This window comes from Pseudophryne corroboree, chromosome 3 (assembly GCF_028390025.1).
Source record: "Pseudophryne corroboree isolate aPseCor3 chromosome 3, aPseCor3.hap2, whole genome shotgun sequence".
In the NCBI taxonomy this organism is placed as follows: Eukaryota; Metazoa; Chordata; class Amphibia; order Anura; family Myobatrachidae; genus Pseudophryne; species Pseudophryne corroboree.
Window position 1 is genome coordinate 804048694 of NC_086446.1, and position 27339 is coordinate 804076032.

The 27339-nt window shown below is 49.6% G+C and overlaps 1 protein-coding gene across 1 annotated transcript in view; it reads left to right on the forward strand.

Annotated features, from left to right (window-relative positions):
• LOC135057451 (alpha-2-macroglobulin-like protein 1) overlaps positions 1 to 27339 on the forward strand; it is a 275363-nt gene that overhangs the window by 144587 nt on the left and 103437 nt on the right. The window contains exon 22 of the mRNA XM_063963344.1: positions 3340 to 3475. Within this exon, the coding sequence (XP_063819414.1) occupies positions 3340 to 3475 (136 nt within the window). The remainder of the gene's footprint in view (positions 1 to 3339; positions 3476 to 27339) is intronic.

Genomic DNA, 27339 nt, shown 5'->3' on the forward strand with positions numbered 1-27339 from the left:
CAAATGACATTATGATATGGAGATGATACTGTACATATTTTGAACAAAGAAAAATATATAGTGATTGTGCAAACACAACAATTATATAACATATATGAACCTCATTGCATTCTCTTACCTCCCAACTGTTCCCATTTTGGCGGGTCAGTCCCATTTTTCTGAGACTGTCCCGTTGTCCTCGCGGTGTCCCGAGGTGGGAGTGGAGGGGGGCAGTTGGTAGACCCTCTAACCCACTGCAGAGCAGCGGTGAGTAGATGATGTGCGCATGCGTACAGCATCTATTCACTGGGAGAGAGGGACAGGGGGCGTGCCAGCAGCTCACAGGGCCACGCCTCCCATGTTTAGAAAGTTGGGAGGTATGCAATCTATAATTGTATATTATATTTAAATTAGTTCCTTGGGACTAAGGACGTGATACTGAGGGGAATGCACTGCTTATGTTGGACATAGTACAGCAATTTTCTGCTACTGCGCATGCGTCTTATACTGACTGTCCTGATATATCCCCCTCACACTACATTCTATATACTGACTGTCCTGATATATCCCCCTCACACTACATTCTATATACTGACTATCCTGATATATCCCCCTCACACTACATTCTATATACTGACTATCCTGATATATCCCCCTCACACTACATTTTATATACTGACTGTCCTGAAATATCCCCCTCACACTACATTCTATATACTGACTGTCCTGAAATATCCCCCTCACACTACATTCTATATACTGACTATCCTGATATATCCCCCTCACACTACATTCTATATACTGACTGTCCTGATATATCCCCCTCACACTACATTCTATATACTGACTGTCCTGATATATCCCCCTCACACTACATTCTATATACTGACTGTCCTGAAATATCCCCCTCACACTACATTCTATATACCGACTATCCTGATATATCCCCCTCACACTACATTCTATATACCGACTGTCCTGATATATCTCCTCACACTACATTCTATATACTGACTGTCCTGATATATCCCCCTCACACTACATTCTATATACTGACTGTCCTGAAATATCCCCCTCACACTACATTCTATATACCGACTATCCTGATATATCCCCCTCACACTACATTCTATATACCGACTGTCCTGATATATCCCCCTCACACTACATTCTATATACCGACTATCCTGATATATCCCCCTCACACTACATTCTATATACTGACTGTCCTGATATATCCCCCTCACACTACATTCTATATACTGACTGTCCTGATATATCCCCCTCACACTACATTCTATATACCGACTGTCCTGATATATCCCCCTCACACTACATTCTATATACCGACTGTCCTGATATATCCCCCTCACACTACATTCTATATACTGACTGTCCTGAAATATCCCCCTCACACTACATTCTATATACCAACTGTCCTGATATATCCCCCTCACACTACATTCTATATACCGACTGTCCTGATATATCCCCCTCACACTACATTCTATATACCGACTGTCCTGATATATCCCCCTCACACTACATTCTATATACCGACTGTCCTGATATATCCCCCTCACACTACATTCTATATACCGACTGTCCTGATATATCCCCCTCACACTACATTCTATATACCGACTGTCCTGATATATCCCCCTCACACTACATTCTATATACCAACTGCCCTGATATATCCCCTCACACTACATTCTATATACCGACTGTCCTGATATATCCCCCTCACACTACATTCTATATACCAACTGCCCTGATATATCCCCCTCACACTACATTCTATATACCAACTGCCCTGATATATCCCCCTCACACTACATTCTATATACTGACTGTCCTGATATATCCCCCTCACACTACATTCTATATACAGACTGTCCTGATATATCCTCCTCACACTACATTCTATATACTGACTGTCCTGATATATCCCCCTCACACTACATTCTATATACTGACTGTCCTGATATATCCTCCTCACACTATATTCTATATACTGACTGTCCTGATATATCACTCTCACACTACATTCTATATATCGACTGTCCTGATATAACCCCCTCACACTACATACTGACTGTCCTGATCTATCCCCCTCACACTGCATTCTATATACTGACTGTCCTGATCTATCCCCCTCACACTACATTCTATATACTGACTGTCCTGGTATATCCCTCTCACACTACATTCTATATAACGACTGTCCTGATATATCCCCCTCACACTACAGTCTATATACTGACTGTCCTGATATATCCCTTCACACTACATTCTATATACCGACTGTCCTGATATATCCCCCTCACACTACATACCGACTGTCCTGATCTATCCCCCTCACACTACATTCTATATACTGACTGTCCTGATATATCCCCCTGACACTACATTCTATATACCGACTGTCCTGGTATATCCCCTCACACTGCATTCTATATACCGACTGTCCTGATATATCCCCCTCACACTACTTTCTATATACTGACTGTCCTGATATATCCTCCTCACACTACATTCTGTTTACTGACTGTCCTGATATATCCCCCTCACACTACATTCTATATACCGACTGTCCTGATATATCCTCCTCACACTACATTCTATTTACTGACTGTCCTGATATATCCTCCTCACACTACATTCTATATACTGACTGTCCTGATCTATCCCCCTCACACTACATTCTATATACTGACTGTCCTGATATATCCCTCTCACACTACATTCTATATACCGACTGTCCTGATATATCCCTCTCACACTACATTCTATATACTGACTGTCCTGTTATATCCCCTCACACTACATTCTATATACTGACCGTACTGATATATCCCCCTCACACTACATTCTATATACTGACTGTCCTGATATATCCCCCTCACACTACATTCTATATACCGACTGTCCTGATATATCCCCCTCACACTACATTCTATATACCGACTGTCCTGATATATCCCCCTCACACTACATTCTATATACCGACTGTCCTGATATATCTCCCTCACACTACATTCTATATACAGTCTGTCCTGATATATCCCCCTCACACTACATTCTATATACTGACTGTCCTGATATATCCCCTCACACTACATTCTATATACCGACTGTCCTGATATATCCCCTCACACTACATTCTATATACTGACCGTACTGATATATCCCCCTCACACTACATTCTATATACTGACTGTCCTGATATATCCCCCTCACACTACATTCTATATACCGACTTTCCTGATATATCCCCCTCACACTACATTCTATATACCGACTGTTCTGATTCTATATACTGATGTCTGTGCTGTCTGTATAACTGGATTCCTGCAGCTGCTGTACCTATGTCGGGGGAGATAGAGATGGATGGTTCTTCGCCTCCTTCCTCACCTGACTCTGACAGTGGAGAGAGCTCCGTAGTTCGGGCGTATTTTCCAGAAAGTTGGATTTGGATGCTGCATCCGGTGAAGTGAGTATGTGACACGTGTGTTCCTTGTACCCACAGTAATGGTGCCACCTTCCTCATTCTTTCTTATTTGCTCTTCTACATGATTAGTTACCCTCACATTAGCCGCACTGATCCTCACATTAGCCGCACTGATCCTCACATTAGCCGCACTGATCCTCGCATTAGCCGCACTGATCCTCACATTAGCCGTACTGATCCCCACATTAGCCGTACTGATCCCCACATTAGCCGCACTGACCCTCGCATTAGCCGCACTGACCCTCGCATTAGCCGCACTGACCCTCGCATTAGCCGCACTGATCCTCACATTAGCCGCACTGATCCTCACATTAGCCGCACTGATCCTCACATTAGCCGCACTGACCCTCACAGTAGCCGCACTGATCCTCACAGTAGCCGCACTGACCCTCGCATTAGCCGCACTGACCCTCGCATTAGCCGCACTGATCCTCGCATTAGCCGCACTGACCCTCACAGTAGCCACACTGATCCTCACATTAGCCGCACTGACCCTCGCAGTAGCCGCACTCATCCTCACAATAGCCGCACTCATCCTCACAGTAGCCGCACTCATCCTCACAGTAGCCGCACTGATCCTCACATTAGCTGCAATGATCCTCACAGTAGCCGCACTGATCCTCACAGTAGCCGCACTGATCCTCACAGTAGCCGTACTGACCCTCGCATTAGCCTCACTGACCCTCGCATTAGCCGCACTGATCCTCCCATTAGCCACACTGATCCTCACATTAGCCGCACTGACCCTCACAGCAGCCGCGCTGATCCTCACATTAGCCGCACTGACCCTTGCAGTAGCCGCACTGATCTTCACAGTAGCCGCACTGATCCTCACAGTAGCCGCACTGATCCTCACAGTAGCCGCACTGATCCTCACAGTAGCCGCACTAATCCTTACATTAGCCGCACTGATCCTCACAGTAGCCGCACTGATCCTCACAGTAGCCGCACTGACCCTCGCAGTAGCCGCACTCTCACAGTAGCCGCACTGATCCTCACATTAGCTGCACTGATCCTCACATTAGCTGCACTGATCCTCACATTAGCTGCAATGATCCTCACAGTAGCCGCACTGATCCTCACAGTAGCCGCACTGATCCTCACAGTAGCCGCACTGATCCTCACAGTAGCCGCACTGACCCTCACAGCAGCCGCGCTGATCCTCACATTAGCCGCACTGACCCTTGCAGTAGCCGCACTGATCTTCACAGTAGCCGCACTGATCCTCACAGTAGCCGCACTGATCCTCACAGTAGCCGCACTGATCCTCACAGTAGCCGCACTAATCCTCACAGTAGCCGCACTGATCCTCACAGTAGCCGCACTGATCCTCACAGTAGCCGCACTGATCCTCACAGTAGCCGCACTGATCCTCACAGTAGCCGCACTTACCCTCGCATTAGCCGCACCGACCCTTGCAATAGCTGCACCGATCCTCACATTAGCTGCACTGATCCTCACAGTAGCCGCACTGATCCTCACAGTAGCCGCACTGATCCTCACAGTAGCCGCACTGATCCTCACAGTAGCCTCACTGACCCTCGCATTAGCCTCACTGACCCTCGCATTAGCCGCACTGATCCTCCCATTAGCCACACTGATCCTCACATTAGCCGCACTGACCCTCACAGCAGCCGCGCTGATCCTCACATTAGCCGCACTGACCCTTGCAGTAACCGCACTGATCCTCACAGTAGCCGCACTGATCCTCACAGTAGCGGCACTGATCCTCAAAGTAGCCGCACTGATCCTCAAAGTAGCCGCACTGATCTTCACAGTAGCCGCACTGATCCTGACCCTCCCATTAGCCGCACTGACCCTCCCATTAGCCGCACTGACCCTCGCAGTAGCCGCACTGACCCTCGCAGTAGCCACACTGACCCTCGCATTAGCCGCACTGACCCTCGCATTAGCCGCACTGATCCTCACATTAGCCGCACTGACCCTTGCAGTAGCCGCACTGATCTTCACAGTAGCCGCACTGATCCTCACAGTAGCCGCACTGATCCTCACAGTAGCCGCACTGATCCTCACAGTAGCCGCACTAATCCTTACATTAGCCGCACTGATCCTCACAGTAGCCGCACTGATCCTCACAGTAGCCGCACTGATCCTCACAGTAGCCGCACTGATCCTCACAGTAGCCGCACTTACCCTCGCATTAGCCGCACCGACCCTTGCAATAGCTGCACCGATCCTCACATTAGCTGCACTGATCCTCACAGTAGCCGCACTGATCCTCACAGTAGCCGCACTGATCCTCACAGTAGCCGTACTGACCCTCGCATTAGCCTCACTGACCCTCGCATTAGCCGCACTGATCCTCCCATTAGCCACACTGATCCTCACATTAGCCGCACTGACCCTCACAGCAGCCGCGCTGATCCTCACATTAGCCGCACTGACCCTTGCAGTAGCCGCACTGATCCTCACAGTAGCCGCACTGATCCTCACAGTAGCCGCACTAATCCTTACATTAGCCGCACTGATCCTCGCAGTAGCCGCACTGATCCTCACAGTAGCCGCACTGATCCTCACAGTAGCCGCACTGATCCTCACAGTAGCCGCACTTACCCTCGCATTAGCCGCACTGACCCTCGCAATAGCTGCACCGATCCTCACAGTAGCCGCACTGATCCTCACAGTAGCCGCACTGATCCTCACAGTAGCCGCACTGATCCTCACAGTAGCCGTACTGACCCTCGCATTAGCCTCACTGACCCTCGCATTAGCCGCACTGATCCTCCCATTAGCCACACTGATCCTCACATTAGCCGCACTGACCCTCACAGCAGCCGCGCTGATCCTCACATTAGCCGCACTGACCCTTGCAGTAACCGCACTGATCCTCAAAGTAGCCGCACTGATCTTCACAGTAGCCGCACTGATCCTGACCCTCGCATTAGCCGCACTGACCCTCGCATTAGCCGCACTGACCCTCGCAGTAGCCGCACTGACCCTCGCAGTAGCCACACTGACCCTCGCAGTAACCGCACTGACCCTCGCATTAGCCGCACTGACCCTCACATTAGCCGCACTGATCCTCACATTAGCCGCACTGACCCTCGCATTAGCCACACTGACCCTCACAGTAGCCGCACTGATCCTCACAGTAGCCGCACTGATCCTCACATTAGCCGCACTGATCCTTTCAGTAGCCGCACTGATCCTTTCAGTAGCCGCACTGATCCTTTCAGTAGCCGCACTGACCCTCGCAGTAGCCGCACTGACCCTCGCATTAGCCGCACTGACCCTCGCATTAGCCGCACTGACCCTCGCATTAGCCGCACTGATCCTCACATTAGCCGCGCTGACCCTCACAGCAGCCGCACTGACCCTTGCAGTAGCCGCACTGATCTTCACAGTAGCCGCACTGATCTTCACAGTAGCCGCACTGATCCTCACAGTAGCCGCACTGATCCTCACAGTAGCCGCACTAATCCTTACATTAGCCGCACTGACCCTCACAGCAGCCGCGCTGATCCTCACATTAGCCGCACTGACCCTTGCAGTAACCGCACTGATCCTCAAAGTAGCCGCACTGATCTTCACAGTAGCCGCACTGATCCTGACCCTCACATTAGCCGCACTGACCCTCGCAGTAGCCGCACTGACCCTCGCAGTAGCCACACTGACCCTCGCATTAGCCGCACTGACCCTCGCATTAGCCGCACTGATCCTCACATTAGCCGCACTGACCCTCGCATTAGCCGCACTGACCCTCGCAGTAGCCGCACTGATCCTCACAGTAGCCGCACTGATCCTCACAGTAGCCGCACTGATCCTCGCAGTAGCCGCACTGACCCTCGCAGTAGCCGCACTGACCCTCGCAGTAGCCGCACTGACCCTCGCAGTAGCCGCACTGACCCTCACATTAGCCGCACTGACCCTCACATTAGCCGCACTGACCCTCACAGTAGCCGCACTGATCCTCACAGTAGCCGCACTGATCCTCACAGTAGCCGCACTGATCCTCGCAGTAGCCGCACTGACCCTCGCAGTAGCCGCACTGACCCTCGCATTAGCCGCACTGACCCTCACATTAGCCGCACTGATCCTCACATTAGCCGCACTGACCCTCGCATTAGCCACACTGACCCTCACAGTAGCCGCACTGACCCTCGCAGTAGCCGCACTGACCCTCACATTAGCCGCACTGACCCTCACAGTAGCCGCACTGATCCTCACAGTAGCCGCACTGATCCTCACAGTAGCCGCACTGATCCTCGCAGTAGCCGCACTGACCCTCGCAGTAGCCGCACTGACCCTCGCATTAGCCGCACTGACCCTCACATTAGCCGCACTGATCCTCGCATTAGCCGCACTGACCCTCGCATTAGCCACACTGACCCTCACAGTAGCCGCACTGATCCTCACAGTAGCCGCACTGATCCTCACATTAGCCGCACTGATCCTTTCAGTAGCCGCACTGATCCTTTCAGTAGCCGCACTGATCCTTTCAGTAGCCGCACTGACCCTCGCAGTAGCCGCACTGACCCTCGCATTAGCCGCACTGACCCTCGCATTAGCCGCACTGACCCTCGCATTAGCCGCACTGATCCTCACATTAGCCGCGCTGACCCTCACAGCAGCCGCACTGACCCTTGCAGTAGCCGCACTGATCTTCACAGTAGCCGCACTGATCTTCACAGTAGCCGCACTGATCCTCACAGTAGCCGCACTGATCCTCACAGTAGCCGCACTAATCCTTACATTAGCCGCACTGACCCTCACAGCAGCCGCGCTGATCCTCACATTAGCCGCACTGACCCTTGCAGTAACCGCACTGATCCTCAAAGTAGCCGCACTGATCTTCACAGTAGCCGCACTGATCCTGACCCTCGCATTAGCCGCACTGACCCTCGCAGTAGCCGCACTGACCCTCGCAGTAGCCACACTGACCCTCGCATTAGCCGCACTGACCCTCGCATTAGCCGCACTGACCCTCACATTAGCCGCACTGATCCTCACATTAGCCGCACTGACCCTCGCATTAGCCGCACTGACCCTCGCAGTAGCCGCACTGATCCTCACAGTAGCCGCACTGATCCTCACAGTAGCCGCACTGATCCTCACAGTAGCCGCACTGATCCTCGCAGTAGCCGCACTGACCCTCGCAGTAGCCGCACTGACCCTCGCAGTAGCCGCACTGACCCTCGCTGTAGCCGCACTGACCCTCACATTAGCCGCACTGACCCTCACAGTAGCCGCACTGATCCTCACAGTAGCCGCACTGATCCTCACAGTAGCCGCACTGATCCTCGCAGTAGCCGCACTGACCCTCGCAGTAGCCGCACTGACCCTCGCAGTAGCCGCACTGACCCTCACATTAGCCGCACTGGTCCTCACATTAGCTGCACTGGTCCTCACATTAGCTGCACTGACCCTCGCAGTAGCCGCACTGACCCTCGCAGTAGCCGCACTGACCCTCACATTAGCCGCACTGGTCCTCACATTAGCTGCACTGGTCCTCACATTAGCTGCACTGACCCTCGCAGTAGCCGCACTGACCCTCGCAGTAGCCGCACTGACCCTCGCAGCAGCAGCCGCACTGACCCTCGCAGTAGCCGCGCTGATTCTCGCAGTAGCCGCACTGACCCTCGCAGTAGCCGCACTGACACTCGCAGTAGCCGCACTGACCCTCGCAGTAGCATAAGGTCTTGTTACAATTCACCGGTCTCTAATGTTTGGCAGGTGAATTACGAGAAGAGGATTAACACTGCAGGTGCCAGCAGATGCAGAGTGGCACAGATAGGGTTAACCAGACTTGACTGTGGATTACTGTATGGCAGAGGTTCCCAAAAGCAGTCCTCAAGTCACCTCAACAGTCCTGGTTTTAAATGTATGCATGCTTGGCCACAGGTGACTTAATTAGCACCTCAGTCAATTTGCTGTAACCATCTGTGCTGAGTCATGGCTATACCTAAAACATGGACTGTTGGGTGCCTTGAGGACCGCGTTTGGGAACCTCTGCTGTAGGGACTTGAGCGAGGTGTAGCAGGATGTAATGTTTAGCAGACTATGGACTCTACCTTTAATACAGGAATGTGCAGCACCATACTTTAACACTGGTGATGCATACCTCCCAACTTTTAACTTGTCAGCAGAGGGACTTCACTCCCCTCGTCACCTCCCCCCCGCCGGCGGGTCGCCCGCCTGCTGGATCAGCCGTCGGGCAGCTCGGCGGTGGGTTGCCGAATGTGTAGGCCCCTTAAGGAACAGAGGGCCTAATACAGACCTGATCGCTAGGAAGCGATTTTTGCAGCGCTGCGATCAGATAGTCACCACCCACAGGGGAGTGTATTTTCGCTGTGCAAGTGTGCGATTGCATGTGTAGCTGAGCTGTACAAACTGATTTTGTGCAGTCTCTGCGCAGCCCAGGACTTACTCAGCCGCTGCGATCACTTCAGCCTGTCCGGGACCGGAATTGAAGTCAGACACCCGCCCTTCAAACGCCTAAACACGCCTGCGTTTTACCAACCACTACCAGAAAATGGTCAGTTGCCACCCACAAATGCCCTCTTCCTGTCAATCTCCTTGCGATCGGCTGTGCGAATGCATTCTTCACACAAACCCACCGTTGAGCGGCGATCCGCTTTGTACCTGCGCGATTCACCTTCGCATTGAGGTGCATATGCATGTGCAGCTTAAACCTGGTCGCCCGCTGTACGAAAACGCAGCCTAGCGATCAGCTCTGATTACCCCCAGGAAACACACTGATGGATTGTTGATGTCAGCTGACCCCAGGTGCATTCAGAACAGAGGTATTTCATGCACCAACAGAATCATAACACTTCTGCTGCATTGCGCGGACACAGCCACCGGCGTCTTTCTCAGAATCAGCCCCCTGTGTCTGTACTGCTTATATAGATCTCTTTATTTCACATCCATCTGATCTTATTCGTCCATAATAGGAACTTGGATCTAAGTTGATTACATGTAATATAAGTAGGAGGAAGTCGTGCTACAAGCAGCCCTTATGGAATTAAACATGATGGCAGCGTAGTCCCAGATAGAGCTTCCTGTAAAGAAACATTATTGCAGCTATTGCCGGCTCCTCAGGGCTGTCTCCCTAATTACAGACCATAGAATGACGGGACCGGGGTCAGGCTCATGCAGAACAGGGCATCTGAACATACTGTATAGATACAATGGGCAACTGCCCAGGGCCCCACAATTCGAGAGGCCTTCAAGCAGGAGCTGGTGCCTCCGGAGCTTCTTGGGAAGTCGTTAGAGAATGCTGCTCTGATTCTTAACTACACACAATCAGAGCGGCCAGGTAGCATTGCTTACCTGCCTTCCAGCCTGCAGCCAGACAGTCTGTATGCTGATTGGTGGATGGCTGGAGCTGTCCACCAATCAGAGTGCAGCAGCCACTACCTGCCTTCCAGCCTGCAGCCAGACAGTGAATAGCTGTCTGCATGCCGATTGGTGGATGGCTGGAGCTGTCCACCAATCAGAGTGCAGCAGCCACTACCTGCCTCCCAGCCTGCAGCCAGGCAGTGAATGGCCTTCAGAATGCTGATTGGTAGTTGGCTGGATACTTCATTTCAATAATGAATAATTAGTCCCAATGAGCTTGACACACCCACATTATGCAATGATAAATGCCACTACATGCCAGTCAGTCACTTCAGTATTCTACCACATGACCGTCAAACAGTTGCACACCCCCCCCCATCCCCCCCACACACACTTGCCACAAATGACCCCAATGTACTTAGACATTGGCGACGCTATTGTTGGGTATGTGTGCGCAGTGTGATAATAGCAGAGTGTTTGCACACACCAGGAGGTGGAACTGTAGGAAATGGCCTGGTGAAGATCCTTGAATGGTCATGTAGATTTATTGGCCAGTAGTACAGTATAGCCGTACTCACTGTTAGACACATTGGTCTTCACGGGTGCGGAGCTTGTAGCAGAGCAGGGACGCTGACAGATGGCTGTCTCTTGTATCTGATATGTGGTGCAGGGCTGTAAAAGTGGTAAATAGCAGGTACTGTATCCATCACGGCCTCTCTGAGGTAAGAGGACAGCCATCCTTCATCATGTTGCTCTCACGCAGTGCTATCAGCGGCCATCTTGGGGATGATGTTTTCCCAGAACAGCCATTTTATTGGAGACTGCAGTGTAGCGTCCTCCACTGCTAATAATTATAACCAGGGCAGAGACAGACTGAGGCCGCTTTTCGGCCCTGGCATTTGTGTGCGCGTGCCTGCACGTGAAAGGGGGTGTGCGCGTAAAATACTCGCGGCACGACCCCATATTTCTTAAAAACAGACACTTTAGGCAAGGGGAAGCTAATTGGAGAGCCGGAAGCGTGTAGTTCTCCTGTCTTTCTATGTGCCGGACCGGCCCACCAGACCATCGGCCCTGAACCAGGGGAGTTCTGGCAATTATTAGACTAAAGGGGTAAACAGAGGAAAATCTCCCAGCTTTTTCTTCCACGGTGCCACCGCTCAGGGCCGGTTCGAGCGCTTGCAGCGCCCCGGGCAGGCAATGGGGGCGTGGCTTCATACAGGGGGCGTGGTCAGTTACGCCCCCCTGTACAGTATGAGCGCCGCTGAAATGATGTGCGGTGCGCGATGACGTAATCGCGCACCGCACAGCAAAGGTCCTCTCCACGAAGGGAAACTAGACGCTACGCGTCTAGTTCCCTTCACAGCGGGGGGCACAGCAGCAGCAGCGGATCTTGCCATGGTGCGGTGCCCTCCGGATGGCGCCGGCGCCCTCCGGAAGGCGGCGCCCCGGGCAAAAGTCCTGCTTGCCCGTGGCAAGATCCACTACTGCCACCGCTAGTAGTGGGAGCCGTCTACTGTTTATGCCAGAATCCTATAATACTTTGAGAAAAAACGATCTACACCAGGTAAGCAAAGTAAAATGAACCAGGCAGCCTAATTTAACCACAGGGCGTGGGATAAACACTAATCCCCTCATATGAACAACACAATAATTCAATGGAAAAACACTGGCGCCTAGTGCGTAAAATGTAAGGATATTTTTCAATGATGAGTTAAAATGTGTTATGCCCTTATAGCCATTTGTATAACAATAATTTAAATGATCTAAAAAATATGGTTTAGGCAAATAAGAAAACACTCTTTATTACACTCAAATACATCTAAAATCCACATTTATGACAATTAAAGTGCATAAGTTGGAATCAACCAAATGGGTCATACAATACAAAAAATAAGATTTTAAACCTACCGGTAAATCTTTTTCTCCTAGTCCGTAGAGGATGCTGGGGACTCCGTAAGGACCATGGGGTATAGACGGGCTCCGCAGGAGACATCGGCACTATAAAAAACTTTAGAATGGGTGTGCACTGGCTACTCCCTCTATGCCCCTCCTCCAGACCTCAGTTAGAGAAACTGCCCAGAGGAGACGGACAGTACGAGGAAAGGATTTTGTTAAACCAAGGGCAAGATTCATACCAGCCCACACCATCCACACAGTATAACCTGGAATATACGAACCAGTCAACAGTATGAAATAAACAGCATCAGTCAAAGACCGATCAAAACTGTAACATAACCCTTATGCAAGCAATAACTATATACAAGTCTTGCAGAGTTTCCGCACTGGGACGGGCGCCCAGCATCCTCTATGGACTAGGAGAATAAGATTTACCGGTAGGTTTAAAATCTTATTTTCTCTTACGTCCTAGAGGATGCTGGGGACTCCGTAAGGACCATGGGGATTATACCAAAGCTCCAAAACGGGCGGGAGAGTGCGGATCACTCTGCAGCACCGATTGAGCAAACATGAGGTCCTCATCAGCCAGGGTATCAAACATGTAGAATTTATCAACAGTGTTTGAACCCGACCAAGTCGCCGCTCGGCAAAGCTGCAATGCCGAGACGCCTCAGGCAGCCGCCCAAGAAGAGCCCACCTTCCTAGTAGAATGGGCCTTTACCGAATTAGGTAACGGCAATCCAGCCGTAGAATGAGCCTGCTGAATCCTGTTACAGATCCAGCGAGCAATAGTCTGCTTAGAAGCAGGAGCGCCAACCTTGTTGGCTGCATACAGGACAAACAGTGCTTCTGTTTTCCTAACCCGAGCTGTCCTGGCTACATAGATTTTTAAGGCCCTGACTACATCCAGGGACTTGGAATCCTCCAAGTCACCTGTAGCCACAGGCACCACAATAGGTTGGGTCATATGAAATGAAGAAACCACCTTAGGCAAAAATTGAGGACGAGTCCTCAACTCTGCTCTATCCACATGGAAAATCAAATAGGGGCTCTTGTGAGACAAGGCCACCAATTCGGACACCCGTCTTGCCAACGCCAAGGCCAGCAACATGACCACTTTCCAAGTTAGAAATTTCAATTCCACCGTTTGAAGAGGTTCAAACCAGTGTGATTTAAGGAACTGTAACACCACGTTAAGGTCCCATGGTGCCACAGGGGGCACAAACGGACACTGTATGTGCAGCACTCCCTTTACAAAAGTCTGGACTTCTGGGAGAGAAGCCAATTCCTTCTGAAAGAATATTGATAGGGCCGAAATCTGTACCTTAATGGAACCTAACTTTAGGCCCATATCCACTCCTGTCTGTAGAAAGTGGAGAAAACGGCCCAGGTGGAAATCTTCCGTAGGAGCATTCTTGGCTTCACACCAAGACACATATTTCCTCCAGATACGGTGATAATGTTTCGCCGTCACCTCCTTCCTAGGCTTTATCAGAGTAGGGATGACTTCCTCCGGAATACCTTTCCCAGCTAGGATTTGGTGCTCAACCGCCATGCCGTAAACGTAACCGCGGTAAGTCTTGGAACAAGCAGGGCCCCTGCTGCAACAGGTCCTCCCTGAGAGGAAGAGGCCACGGCTCATCCGTGAGCATTTCCAGAAGATCTGGATACCAGGCCCTTCGAGGCCAATCTGGAACAATGAGAATTGTCTGCACTCTTTTTCTTCTTATAATTCTCAATATCTTTGAGATGAGAGGAAGTGGAGGAAACACATAGACCGACTGAAACACCCATGGTGTCACTAGGGCGTCCACTGCTACTGCCTGAGGGTCCTTTGACCTGGCACAATACCTCCGAAGCTTCTTGTTGAGGCGTGACGCCATCATGTCTATTTGAGGAAGTCCCCAATGACTTGTTATTCTGCAAAAACTTCTTGATGAAGACCCCACTGTCCTGGATGGAGATTGTGTCTGCTGAGGAAGTCTGCTTCCCAGTTGTCCACTCCCGAAATGAAGACTGCTGACAGAGCGCTTACGTGATTTTCCGCCCAGCGAAGAATCCTGGTGGCTTCCGCCATTGCCACTCTGCTCCTTGTCCCGCCTTGGCGGTTTACATGAGCCACGGCTGTGACGTTGTCTGATTGAATCAGAACGGGTAGGTCGCGAAGAAGATTCTCCGCTTGTCGGAGGCCGTTGTATATGGCCCTCAATTTCAGCATGTTGATGTGTAGACAAGCCTCCTGGCTTGACCATAGTCCATGAAAGTTTCCTCCTTGTGTGACTGCTCCCCATCCTCGGAGGCTCGCGTCCGTGGTCACCAGAATCCAGTCTTGAATGCCGAACCTGCGACCCTCTAGAAGGTGAGCACTCTGCAGCCACCACAGGAAAGACACCCTGGCCCTGGGGGACAGACTTATTTTCTGATGTATTTGTAGATGGGACCCCGACCACTTGTCCAGAAGGTCCCACTGAAATGGCCTCGCATGGAACCTGCCGAAGTGGATGGCCTCGTAGGCCGCCACCATTTTTCCCAGTACTCGAGTGCATTGATGAACTGACACTCTTTTTGGTTTTAGCAGGTCTCTGACCATGTTCTGGAGTTCCTGGGCTTTTTCCATTGGAAGAAAAGCCCTCTTCTGTTCCGTGTCTAGAATCATACCCAAGAATGATAGCCGAGTCGTTGGAATCAGCTGTGACTTTGGTAGGTTTAGGATCCAGCCGTGTTGCTGCAGCACTCTCAGGGAGAGCGACACGCTGTTCAACCATTGATCTCTCGATCTCGCTTTTATCACGAGATCATCCAAGTATGGGATAATTGTGACTCCTTGTTTGCACAGGAGCACCATCATTTCCACCATTACCTTGGTGAAAATCCTCGGGGCCGTGGAAAGCCCTAACGGCAACGTCTGAAACTGGTAATGACAGTCCTGTACAGCGAATCTCAGGTATGCCTGATGAGGGGGATAAATGGGGACATGAAGGTATGCATCCTTTATGTCTAGTGATACCATAAAATCCACCCCTTCCAGGCTGGAGATCACTGCCCGGAGAGATTCCATCCTGAATTTGAATTTTTTCAAATACAGGTTTAGGGATTTTAGATTCAGAATGGTTCTGACCGAGCCATCCGGCTTCGGGACCACAAATAGGGTTGAATAGTACCCTTTCCCCCTGTTGCATTAGGGGAACCTTGACAACCACTTGCTGTTGACACAGCTTTTGTATTGCAGCTGAAAATGTTTCCCTCTCTGGGGGAGAAGCTGGAAAAGCCGATTTGAAAAATCGGCGAGGAGGCACTTCTTCGAATTCCAGTTTGTAGCCTTGGGATACAATTTCTATGGCCCAAGGATCCAAATCCGACAGAACCCAGACGTGGCTGAAGAGTCGAAGACGTGCCCCCACCGGTGCGGACTCCCTCAGCGGAGCCCCAGCGTCATGCGGTGGATTTTGTAGAAGCCGGGGAGGACTTTTTTTCCTGGGAACTAGCCGTTGCAGGTGTTCTTTACCCTCTACCCTTACCTCTGGCGAGGAAGGAAGAGCCCCGACCCCTTCTGGACTTATGCGACCGAAAGGACTGCATCTGATACTGAGGAGTCTTCTTCTGCTGAGGGGGGACGTAAGGTAAAAAAGAAGATTTACCCGCAGTAGCAGTGAAAACCAGGTCCGCGAGGCCCTCCCCAAATAAAACCTCACCCTTGTAAGGTAAAGTTTCCATATGTCTCTTTGAATCGGCATCACCCGTCCATTGGCGGGTCCACAGGGACCGTCTAGCAGAAATCGCCATGGCATTGGCTCTCGCGAACCCAACAGCCCAATGTCCCTCGCAGCCTCTCTCATATATAATGCTGCTTCTTTAATGTGACCCAAGGTCAATAAAATGCTATCCTTGTCTAGGGTGTCAATGTCAGATGACAAGTTATCTGCCCATGCTGCTATTGCGCTACATACCCATGCCGACGCTACTGCCGGTCTGAGCAAATCACCCGTATGTGTATAAATAGATTTCAAGGTAGTTTCCTGTCTGCGATCAGCAGGATCCTTGAGGGCTGCCGTGTCTGGGGATGGTAGTGCAACCTTTTTGGACAAGCGCGTTAACGCCTTGTCCACCGTGGGCGAGGATTCCCACCGTAACCTATCCTGTGAGGGGAAAGGATACGCCATAATAATTCTCTTGGGAATCTGCAGTTTCTTGTCTGGAGTTTCCCAAGCCTTTTCAAATAAAGCGTTCAGCTCATGAAATTGGGGAAAGGTTACCTCAGGTTTCTTTTCCTTAAACATGCAAACCCTCGTGTCAGGAACAGAGGGGTCCTCTGTGATATGTAAAACATCTTTAATTGCAATAATCATATATTGAATACTCTTGGCCACCCTTGGGTGTAACCTCGCTTCATCATAGTCGACACTGGAGTCAGAATCCGTGTCGGTATCAGTGTCTGCTGTCTGGGAAAGGGGACGTTTTGAGGCCCCGAAGGGCCTTGTGACGTCGGCGGCGCCGACGGAGACACCACAATCATCTGCTCCACCTCCTCCCTAGACGAGCCTTCCGCTTCAGACATGCCGACACACACGTACCGACACCCCCACACACACTGGGATATTAAATATGGAGACAGTCCCCCAATATGGCACTTTGGAGAGACAGAGAGAGAGTATGCCAGCACACACCCAGCGCGAGTGGACACTGGAACAAAATCCCAGTCTGTATAGCGCTTTTATATACCAATAAAACACTCACTGCGCCAATAAAATGTGCCCCCCCTCCCCTCTGTTTTGCCCTCTATACTTGCTCAGCAGGGGAGAGTCCGGGGAGCAGCTTCTCTGCAGCGTGCTGTGGAGAAAATGGCGCTGGTTATTGCTGGAGGATCAAGCTCCGCCCCCTTGACGGCGGGCTTCGGTCCCGCTCAAAATCTTTATACTGGCGTTTTTTTTTTAATATACTGCCTCCGCAGTATATACTGTACTAGCAAGTGTCCCTTGAGGTTTTTAATGCTGCCCAGGGCGCCCCCCCTGCGCCCTGCACCCTTACAGTGCCTGCTGTGTGTGTTTGTGTGTGGGAGCAATGGCGCGCAGCGTTACCGCTGCGCGGTACCTCAATGGAGATCTGAAGTCTTCTGCCGCCTATGAAGTCTTCTTTCTTCTTATACTCACCCGGCTTCTATCTTCCGGCTCTGTGAGGAGGACGGCGGCGCGGCTCCGGGACGAACAGCGAGGACGACACCTGTGTTCCGACCCTCTGGAGCTAATGGTGTCCAGTAGCCTAAGAAGCAGAGCCTATCACTTAAGTACAGTATTTGCTGGCGTATAAGACTACTTTTTTGCCCTGAAAAACATGCCTCCAAGTGGGGGGGTCGTCTTATACGCCGGGTGCATTTCAGTTGGGATAGACATAGCTGCCATAGTGGCCTTCCGATACTCGCCCGGTGCCCATAGTGGCCTCCCGATGCCCGCCCACCTCATTCTACTCACCATCCAGTATCGCGCGATATCCAGTGCGGCCGCGGCGGGTCACTAGTGCCAATTACAGGGAGATGCAGGGACTGGCCGGAGGCGCTGCAGTCGCGTTGTGGCCGTACAATGGTGACAATGACAGGTACTGTAATGGCACTAATACTAATACTAATGGCACTCATGTGAAACCGGTAACACTAAATGCACACAGGGGTATACTTTTATACATTTTACAACTTTCTCCTCGCCCCCTCCCCCTTTCTTATGCATACCTTGATAAATACTCCCTATCCAAATCTCTTATCAGGTCATAATATACAGTATGTCACAAATCTGATGTTCTTTTACGTTTTATTTGGTGTGTGGAAGGGGGTAGTCTTATACGGCGAGTATATAACAAACTCTATATTTTGAGTGGAAATGTTGGGGGTCGTCTTATACGCCCAGTCGTCTTATACGCCGGCAAATACGGTAGGTCTGCTTCTCTCTCCTCAGTCCCACGATGCAGGGAGCCTGTTGCCAGCAGTGCTCCCTGAAAATAAAAAACCTAACAAAAAGTCTTTTCAGAGAAACTCAGTAGAGCTCCCCTGCAGTGCATCGTCTCCTCTGGGCACAGGATCCAACTGAGGTCTGGAGGAGGGGCATAGAGGGAGGAGCCAGTGCACACCCATCTAAAGTCTTTAGAGTGCCCATGTCTCCTGCGGAGCCCGTCTGTACCCCATGGTCCTTACGGAGTCCCCAGCATCCTCTAAGACGTAAGAGAAAGGTGACTTGTGCTTTGTGCAAAGATTATCTCACCCAATGTGGGAAGTGTGGTGGGCTCAGCTTAATAAGCAGATGCTGGTCCCGGGCTGAAGAGCCTGTCACCACACATACTGTAGCTCTATTCAGGACATAGTCACTGGCAAGAAAACGATCCTCACAGCTTGTCATCCAGTCAGCTACGCGTTTCGTCACACCGTGGACTTTTTCAAGCAATGGATGACATTCTGTAAGGCTGCTGGGCTTTATATACCCCTGTTAATTGAAAGATTAACTGCTGGATGGATCTCTCTTCTGGGTTTACACCCCCGGAAGTTACGTATGCGGTTCACACTGCGTTCCACGGCAGCCAGAAGTTCCGTCTGCTGGATGGATCTCTACTCCAGGTTTACACCCCCAGAAGTTACGTATGCGGTTCACGCTGCGTTCCACGGCACCCGGAAGCTCCGTCTTCAATTCATTCCCGTCCTTGGCCGCATTTCACATTAGGACCTTCTGGTCATTTTAGTTTTTCAGTCCAGATAAAGTGCCACGTCACTTCCGGGTCAGCGCTATACTAATTCCATAAAACTACACACATCATTCCAAAAATAATCTCATTAGGCGTTCCTGTTATACACATGCTGGATTCCCATATATCATCTTATACACATAGCCGATCCCGATTTACTTCAAACATTTTCTCTCAACTTGTAACCTGATCGGCCATCTTGAATAAGGGAAAAACACGTTCTGTTTGCCCATAAAGCCAACATTATTTTCAGAGGCAATACTTCAGTATAGGATTGAAAGCTTTGTTTTCTGTATTATGGGACAGTACTCCACCACAACAACCAACCAATCTATGTGGCACTTCGTATTCCCAGAAAGTCCTTCCCTATTACCAGTGTGTGGTTTTCCTATCCCAACCTACTGTATTTGTAATCCACAGGTACCTTCGAGATGAGAAATAAAATAAAATAAAAACATAAGAAATAGGGTTAATATACACTGCTCAAAAAAATAAAGGGAACACTAAAATAACACATCCTAGATCTGAATGAATGAAATATTCTTCTTAAATACTTTGTTCTTTACATAGTTGAATGTGCTGACAACAAAATCACACAAAAATTATCAATGGAAATCAAATTTATTAACCCATGGAGGTCTGGATTTGGAGTCACCCTCAAAATTAAAGTGGAAAAACACACTACAGGCTGATCCAACTTTGATGTAATGTCCTTAAAACAAGTCAAAATGAGGCTCAGTAGTGTGTGTGACCTCCACGTGCCTGTATGACCTCCCTACAACGCCTGGGCATGCTCCTGATGAGGTGGCGGATGGTCTCCTGAGGGATCTCCTCCCAGACCTGGACTAAAGCATCCGCCAACTCCTGGACAGTCTGTGGGCAACATGGAGTGGTGGATGGAGCGAGACATGATGTCCCAGATGTGCTCAATTGGATTCAGGTCTGGGGAATGGGCGGGCCAGTCCATAGCATCAATGCCTTCGTCTTGCAGGAACTGCTGACACACTCCAGCCACATGAGGTCTAGCATTGTCTTGCATTAGGAGGAACCGAGGGCCAACCGCACCAGCATATGGTCTCACAAGGGGTCTGAAGATCTCATCTCGGTGCCTAATGGCAGTCAGGCTACCTCTGGCGAGCACATGGAGGGCTGTGCGGCCCCCCAAAGAAATGCCACCCCACACCATTACTGACCCACTGCCAAACCGGTCATGCTGGAGGATGTTGCAGGCAGCAGAACGTTCTCCTTGGCGTCTCCAGACTCTGTCATGTTTGTCACATGTGCTCAGTGAGAACCTACTTTCATCTGTGAAGAGCACAGGGTGCCAGTGGCGAATTTGCCAATCTTGGTGTTCCCTGGCAAATGCCAAACGTCCTGCACGGTGTTGGGCTGTAAGCACAACCCCCACCTGTGGACGTCGGGTCCTCATACCACCCTCATGGAGTCTGTTTCTGATCGTTTGAGTAGACACATGCACATTTGTGGCTTGCTGGAGGTCATTTTGCAGGGCTCTGGCAGTGCTCCTCCTGTTCCTCCTTGCACAAAGGCAGAGGTAGCGGTCCTGCTGCTGGGTTGTTGCCCTCCTATGGCCTCTTCCACATCTCCTGATGTACTGGCCTGTCTCCTGGTAGCGCCTCCATGCTCTGGACACTACACTGACAGACACAGCAAACCTTCTTGCCACAGCTCGCATTGATGTGCCATCCTGGATGATCTGCACTACCTGAGCCACTTGTGTGGGTTGCAGGGAGGTCATACAGACATGTGGAGGCCACACACACTACTGAGCCTCATTTTGACTTGTTTTAAGGACATTACATCAAAGTTGGATCAGCCTGTAGTGTGTTTTTCCACTTTAATTTTGAGTGTGACTCCAAATCCAGACCACCATGGGTTAATAAATTTGATTTCCATTGATAATTTTTGTGTGCTTTTGTTGTCAGCACATTCAACTATGTAAAGAACAAAGTATTTAATAAGAATATTTCATTCATTCAGATCTAGGATGTGTTATTTTAGTGTACCCTTTATTTTTTTGAGCAGTGTATAAAACCAAAGTAGATACTTTATTAGACCATAAAATCACTGTTCACTAGAGATGTGCACTTGAAATTTTTCGGGTTTTGTGTTTTGGTTTTGGGTTCGGTTCCGCGGCCGTGTTTTGGGTTCGACCGCGTTTTGGCAAAACCTCACCGAATTTTTTTTGTCGGATTCGGGTGTGTTTTGGATTCGGGTGTTTTTTTCAAAAAACACTAAAAAACAGCTTAAATCATAGAATTTGGGGGTCATTTTGATCCCAAAGTATTATTAACCTCAAAAACCATAATTTCCACTCATTTTCAGTCTATTCTGAACACCTCACACCTCACAATATTATTTTTAGTCCTAAAATTTGCACCGAGGTCGCTGGATGACTAAGCTAAGTGACCCTAGTGGCCGACACAAACACCTGGCCCATCTAGGAGTGGCACTGCAGTGTCACGCAGGATGGCCCTTCCAAAAAACACTCCCCAAACAGCACATGACGCAAAGAAGAAAAAAAGAGGCGCAATGAGGTAGCTGTGTGAGTAAGCTAAGCGACCCTAGTGGCCGACACAAACACCTGGCCCATCTAGGAGTGGCACTGCAGTGTCACGCAGGATGGCCCTTCCAAAAAACACTCCCCAAACAGCACATGACGCAAAGAAGAAAAAAAGAGGCGCAATGAGGTAGCTGTGTGAGTAAGATAAGCGACCCTAGTGGCCGACACAAACACCTGGCCCATCTAGGAGTGGCACTGCAGTGTCACGCAGGATGGCCCTTCCAAAAAACACTCCCCAAACAGCACATGACGCAAAGAAGAAAAAAAGATGCGCAATGAGGTAGCTGTGTGAGTAAGATAAGCGACCCTAGTGGCCGACACAAACACCTGGCCCATCTAGGAGTGGCACTGCAGTGTCACGCAGGATGGCCCTTCCAAAAAACACTCCCCAAACAGCACATGACGCAAAGAAGAAAAAAAGAGGTGCAATGAGGAAGCTGTGTGAGTAAGATAAGCGACCCTAGTGGCCGACATAAACACCTGGCCCATCTAGGAGTGGCACTGCAGTGTCACGCAGGATGGCCCTTCCAAAAAACACTCCCCAAACAGCACATGACGCAAAGAAAAATGAAAGAAAAAAGAGGTGCAAGATGGAATTGTCCTTGGGCCCTCCCACCCACCCTTATGTTGTATAAACAGGACATGCACACTTTAACCAACCCATCATTTCAGTGACAGGGTCTGCCACACGACTGTGACTGAAATGACGGGTTGGTTTGGACCCCCACCGAAAAAGAAGCAATTAATCTCTCCTTGCACAAACTGGCTCTACAGAGGCAAGATGTCCACCTCATCATCATCCTCCGATATATCACCGTGTACATCCCCCTCCTCACAGATTATCAATTCGTCCCCACTGGAATCCACCATCTCAGCTCCCTGTGTACTTTGTGGAGGCAATTGCTGCTGGTCAATGTCTCCACGGAGGAATTGATTATAATTCATTTTAATGAACATCATCTTCTCCACATTTTCTGGAAGTAACCTCGTACGCCGATTGCTGACAAGGTGAGCGGCGGCACTAAACACTCTTTCGGAGTACACACTTGTGGGAGGGCAACTTAGGTAGAATAAAGCCAGTTTGTGCAAGGGCCTCCAAATTGCCTCTTTTTCCTGCCAGTATAAGTACGGACTGTCTGACGTGCCTACTTGGATGCGGTCACTCATATAATCCTCCACCATTCTTTCAATGGGGAGAGAATCATATGCAGTGACAGTAGACGACATGTCCGTAATCGTTGTCAGGTCCTTCAGTCCGGACCAGATGTCAGCATCAGCAGTCGCTCCAGACTGCCCTGCATCACCGCCAGCGGGTGGGCTCGGAATTCTGAGCCTTTTCGTCGCACCCCCAGTTGCGGGAGAATGTGAAGGAGGAGATGTTGACAGGTCGCGTTCCGCTTGACTTGACAATTTTCTCACCAGCAGGTCTTTGAACCCCAGCAGACTTGTGTCTGCCGGAAAGAGAGATCCAAGGTAGGTTTTAAATCTAGGATCGAGCACGGTGGCCAAAATGTAGTGCTCTGATTTCAACAGATTGACCACCCGTGAATCCTTGTTAAGCGAATTAAGGGCTCCATCCACAAGTCCCACATGCCTAGCGGAATCGCTCCCTTTTAGCTCCTCCTTCAATGCCTCCAGCTTCTTCTGCAAAAGCCTGATGAGGGGAATGACCTGACTCAGGCTGGCAGTGTCTGAACTGACTTCACGTGTGGCAAGTTCAAAAGGTTGCAGAACCTTGCACAACGTTGAAATCATTCTCCACTGCGCTTGAGACAGGTACATTCCACCTCCTATATCGTGCTCAATTGTATAGGCTTGAATGGCCTTTTGCTGCTCCTCCAACCTCTGAAGCATATAGAGGGTTGAATTCCACCTCGTTACCACTTCTTGCTTCAGATGATGGCAGGGCAGGTTCAGGCGTTTTTGGTGGTGCTCCAGTCTTCTGTACGTGGTGCCTGTACGCCGAAAGTGTCCCGCAATTCTTCTGGCCACCGACAGCATCTCTTGCACGCCCCTGTCGTTTTTTAAAAAATTCTGCACCACCAAATTCAAGGTATGTGCAAAACATGGGACGTGCTGGAATTTGCCCATATTTAATGCACACACAATATTGCTGGCGTTGTCCGATGCCACAAATCTACAGGAGAGTCCATTTGTGGTAAGCCATTCCGCGATGATCTTCCTCAGTTGCCGTAAGAGGTTTTCAGCTGTGTGCGTATTCTGGAAACCGGTGATACAAAGCGTAGCCTGCCTGGGAAAGAGTTGGCGTTTGCGAGATGCTGCTACTGGTGCCGCCGCTGCTGTTCTTGCGGCGGGAGTCCATACATATACCCAGTGGGCTGTCACAGTCATATAGTCCTGACCCTGCCCTGCTCCACTTGTCCACATGTCCGTGGTTAAGTGGACATTGGGTACAACTGCATTTTTTAGGACACTGGTGAGTCTTTTTCTGACGTCCGTGTACATTCTCGGTATCGCCTGCCTAGAGAAGTGGAACCTAGATGGTATTTGGTAACGGGGGCACACTACCTCAAGAAATTGTCTAGTTCCCTGTGAACTAACGGCGTATACCGGACGCACGTCTAACACCAACATAGTTGTCAAGGCCTCAGTTATCCGCTTTGCAACAGGATGACTGCTGTGATATTTCATCTTCCTCGCAAAGGACTGTTGGACAGTCAATTGCTTGGTGGAAGTAGTAAAAGTGGGCTTACGACTTCCCCTCTGGGATGACCATCGACTCCCAGCAGCAACAACAGCAGCGCCAGCAGCAGTAGGCGTTACACGCAAGGATGCATCGGAGGAATCCCAGGCAGGAGAGGACTCGTCAGAATTGCCAGTGACATGGCCTGCAGGACTATTGGCATTCCTGGGGAAGGAGGAAATTGACACTGAGGGAGTTGGTAGGGTGGTTTTCGTGAGCTTGGTTACAAGAGGAAGGGATTTACTGGTCAGTGGACTGCTTCCGCTGTCGCCCAAAGTTTTTGAACTTGTCACTGACTTATTATGAATGCGCTGCAGGTGACGTATAAGGGAGGATATTCCGAGGTGGTTAACGTCCTTACCCCTACTTATTACAGCTTGACAAAGGCAACACACGGCTTGACAAATGTTGTCCGCATTTCTGGTGAAATACTTCCACACCGAAGAACTGATTTTTTGGGTATTTTCACCAGGCATGTCAACGGCCCTATTCCTCCCACGGACAACAGGTGTCTCCCCGGGTGCCTGACTTAAACAAACCACCTCACCATTAGAATCCTCCTTGTCAATTTCCTCCCCAGCGCCAGCAACACCCATATCCTCCTCATCCTGGTGTACTTCAACACTGACATCTTCAATCTGACTATCAGGAACTGGACTGCGGGTGCTCCTTCCAGCACTTGCAGGGGGCGTGCAAATGGTGGAAGGCGCATGCTCTTCACGTCCAGTGTTGGGAAGGTCAGGCATCGCAACCGACACAATTGGACTCTCCTTGTGGATTTGGGATTTCGAAGAACGCACAGTTCTTTGCGGTGCTTTTGCCAGCTTGAGTCTTTTCATTTTTCTAGCGAGAGGCTGAGTGCTTCCATCCTCATGTGAAGCTGAACCACTAGCCATGAACATAGGCCAGGGCCTCAGCCGTTCCTTGCCACTCCGTGTGGTAAATGGCATATTGGCAAGTTTACGCTTCTCCTCCGACAATTTTATTTTAGATTTTGGAGTCCTTTTTTTACTGATATTTGGTGTTTTGGATTTTACATGCTCTGTACTATGACATTGGGCATAGGCCTTGGCAGACGACGTTGCTGGCATTTCATCGTCTCGGCCATGACTAGTGGCAGCAGTTTCAGCACGAGGTGGAAGTGGATCTTGATCTTTCCCTAATTTTGGAACCTCAACATTTTTGTTCTCCATATTTTAATAGGCACAACTAAAAGGCACCTCAGGTAAACAATGGAGATGGATGGATACTAGTATACTTATGGATGGACCAGCGACTGCCGACACAGAGGTAGCTACAGCCGTGGACTACCGTACTGTGTCTGCTGCTAATATAGACTGGATGATAATGAGATGAAATTAATATATATATATATAATGTCACTAGTACTGCAGCCGGACAGGTATATATATTTATTATGTAATGACTTATGACGGACCTGCTGGACACTGTCAGCTCAGCAGCACCGCAGACTGCTACAGTAAGCTACTATAGTAGTATGTATCAAGAAGAAAGAGAGAAAAAAAAACCACGGGTAGGTGGTATACAATTATGGATGGACCAGCGACTGCCGACACAGAGGTAGCTACAGCCGTGGACTACCGTACTGTGTCTGCTGCTAATATAGACTGGATGATAATGAGATGAAATCAATATATATATATATATATATATATAATATCACTAGTACTGCAGCCGGACAGGTATATATATTTATTATGTAATGACTGATGACGGACCTGCTGGACACTGTCAGCTCAGCAGCACCGCAGACTGCTACAGTAAGCTACTATAGTAGTATGTATCAAGAAGAAAGAGAAAAAAAAAAACCACGGGTAGGTGGTATACAATTATGGATGGACCAGCGACTGCCGACACAGAGGCAGCTACAGCCGTGGACTACCGTACTGTGTCTGCTGCTAATATAGACTGGATGATAATGAGATGAAATCAATATATATATATATATATATATAATATCACTAGTACTGCAGCCGGACAGGTATATATATTTATTATGTAATGACTGATGACGGACCTGCTGGACACTGTCAGCTCAGCAACACCGCAGACTGCTACAGTAAGCTACTATAGTAGTATGTATCAAGAAGAAAGAGGAAAAAAAAAACCACGGGTAGGTGGTATACAATTATGGATGGACCAGCGACTGCCGACACAGAGGTAGCTACAGCCGTGGACTACCGTACTGTGTCTGCTGCTAATATAGACTGGATGATAATGAGATGAAATCAATATATATATATATATATAATATCACTAGTACTGCAGCCGGACAGGTATATATATTTATTATGTAATGACTGATGACGGACCTGCTGGACACTGTCAGCTCAGCAGCACCGCAGACTGCTACAGTAAGCTCCTATAGTAGTATGTATCAAGAAGAAAGAGAAAAAAAAAAACCACGGGTAGGTGGTATACAATTATGGATGGACCAGCGACTGCCGACACAGAGGTAGCTACAGCCGTGGACTACCGTACTGTGTCTGCTGCTAATATAGACTGGATGATAATGAGATGAAATTAATATATATATATATATATATATAATATCACTAGTACTGCAGCCGGACAGGTATATATATTTATTATGTAATGACTGATGACGGACCTGCTGGACAC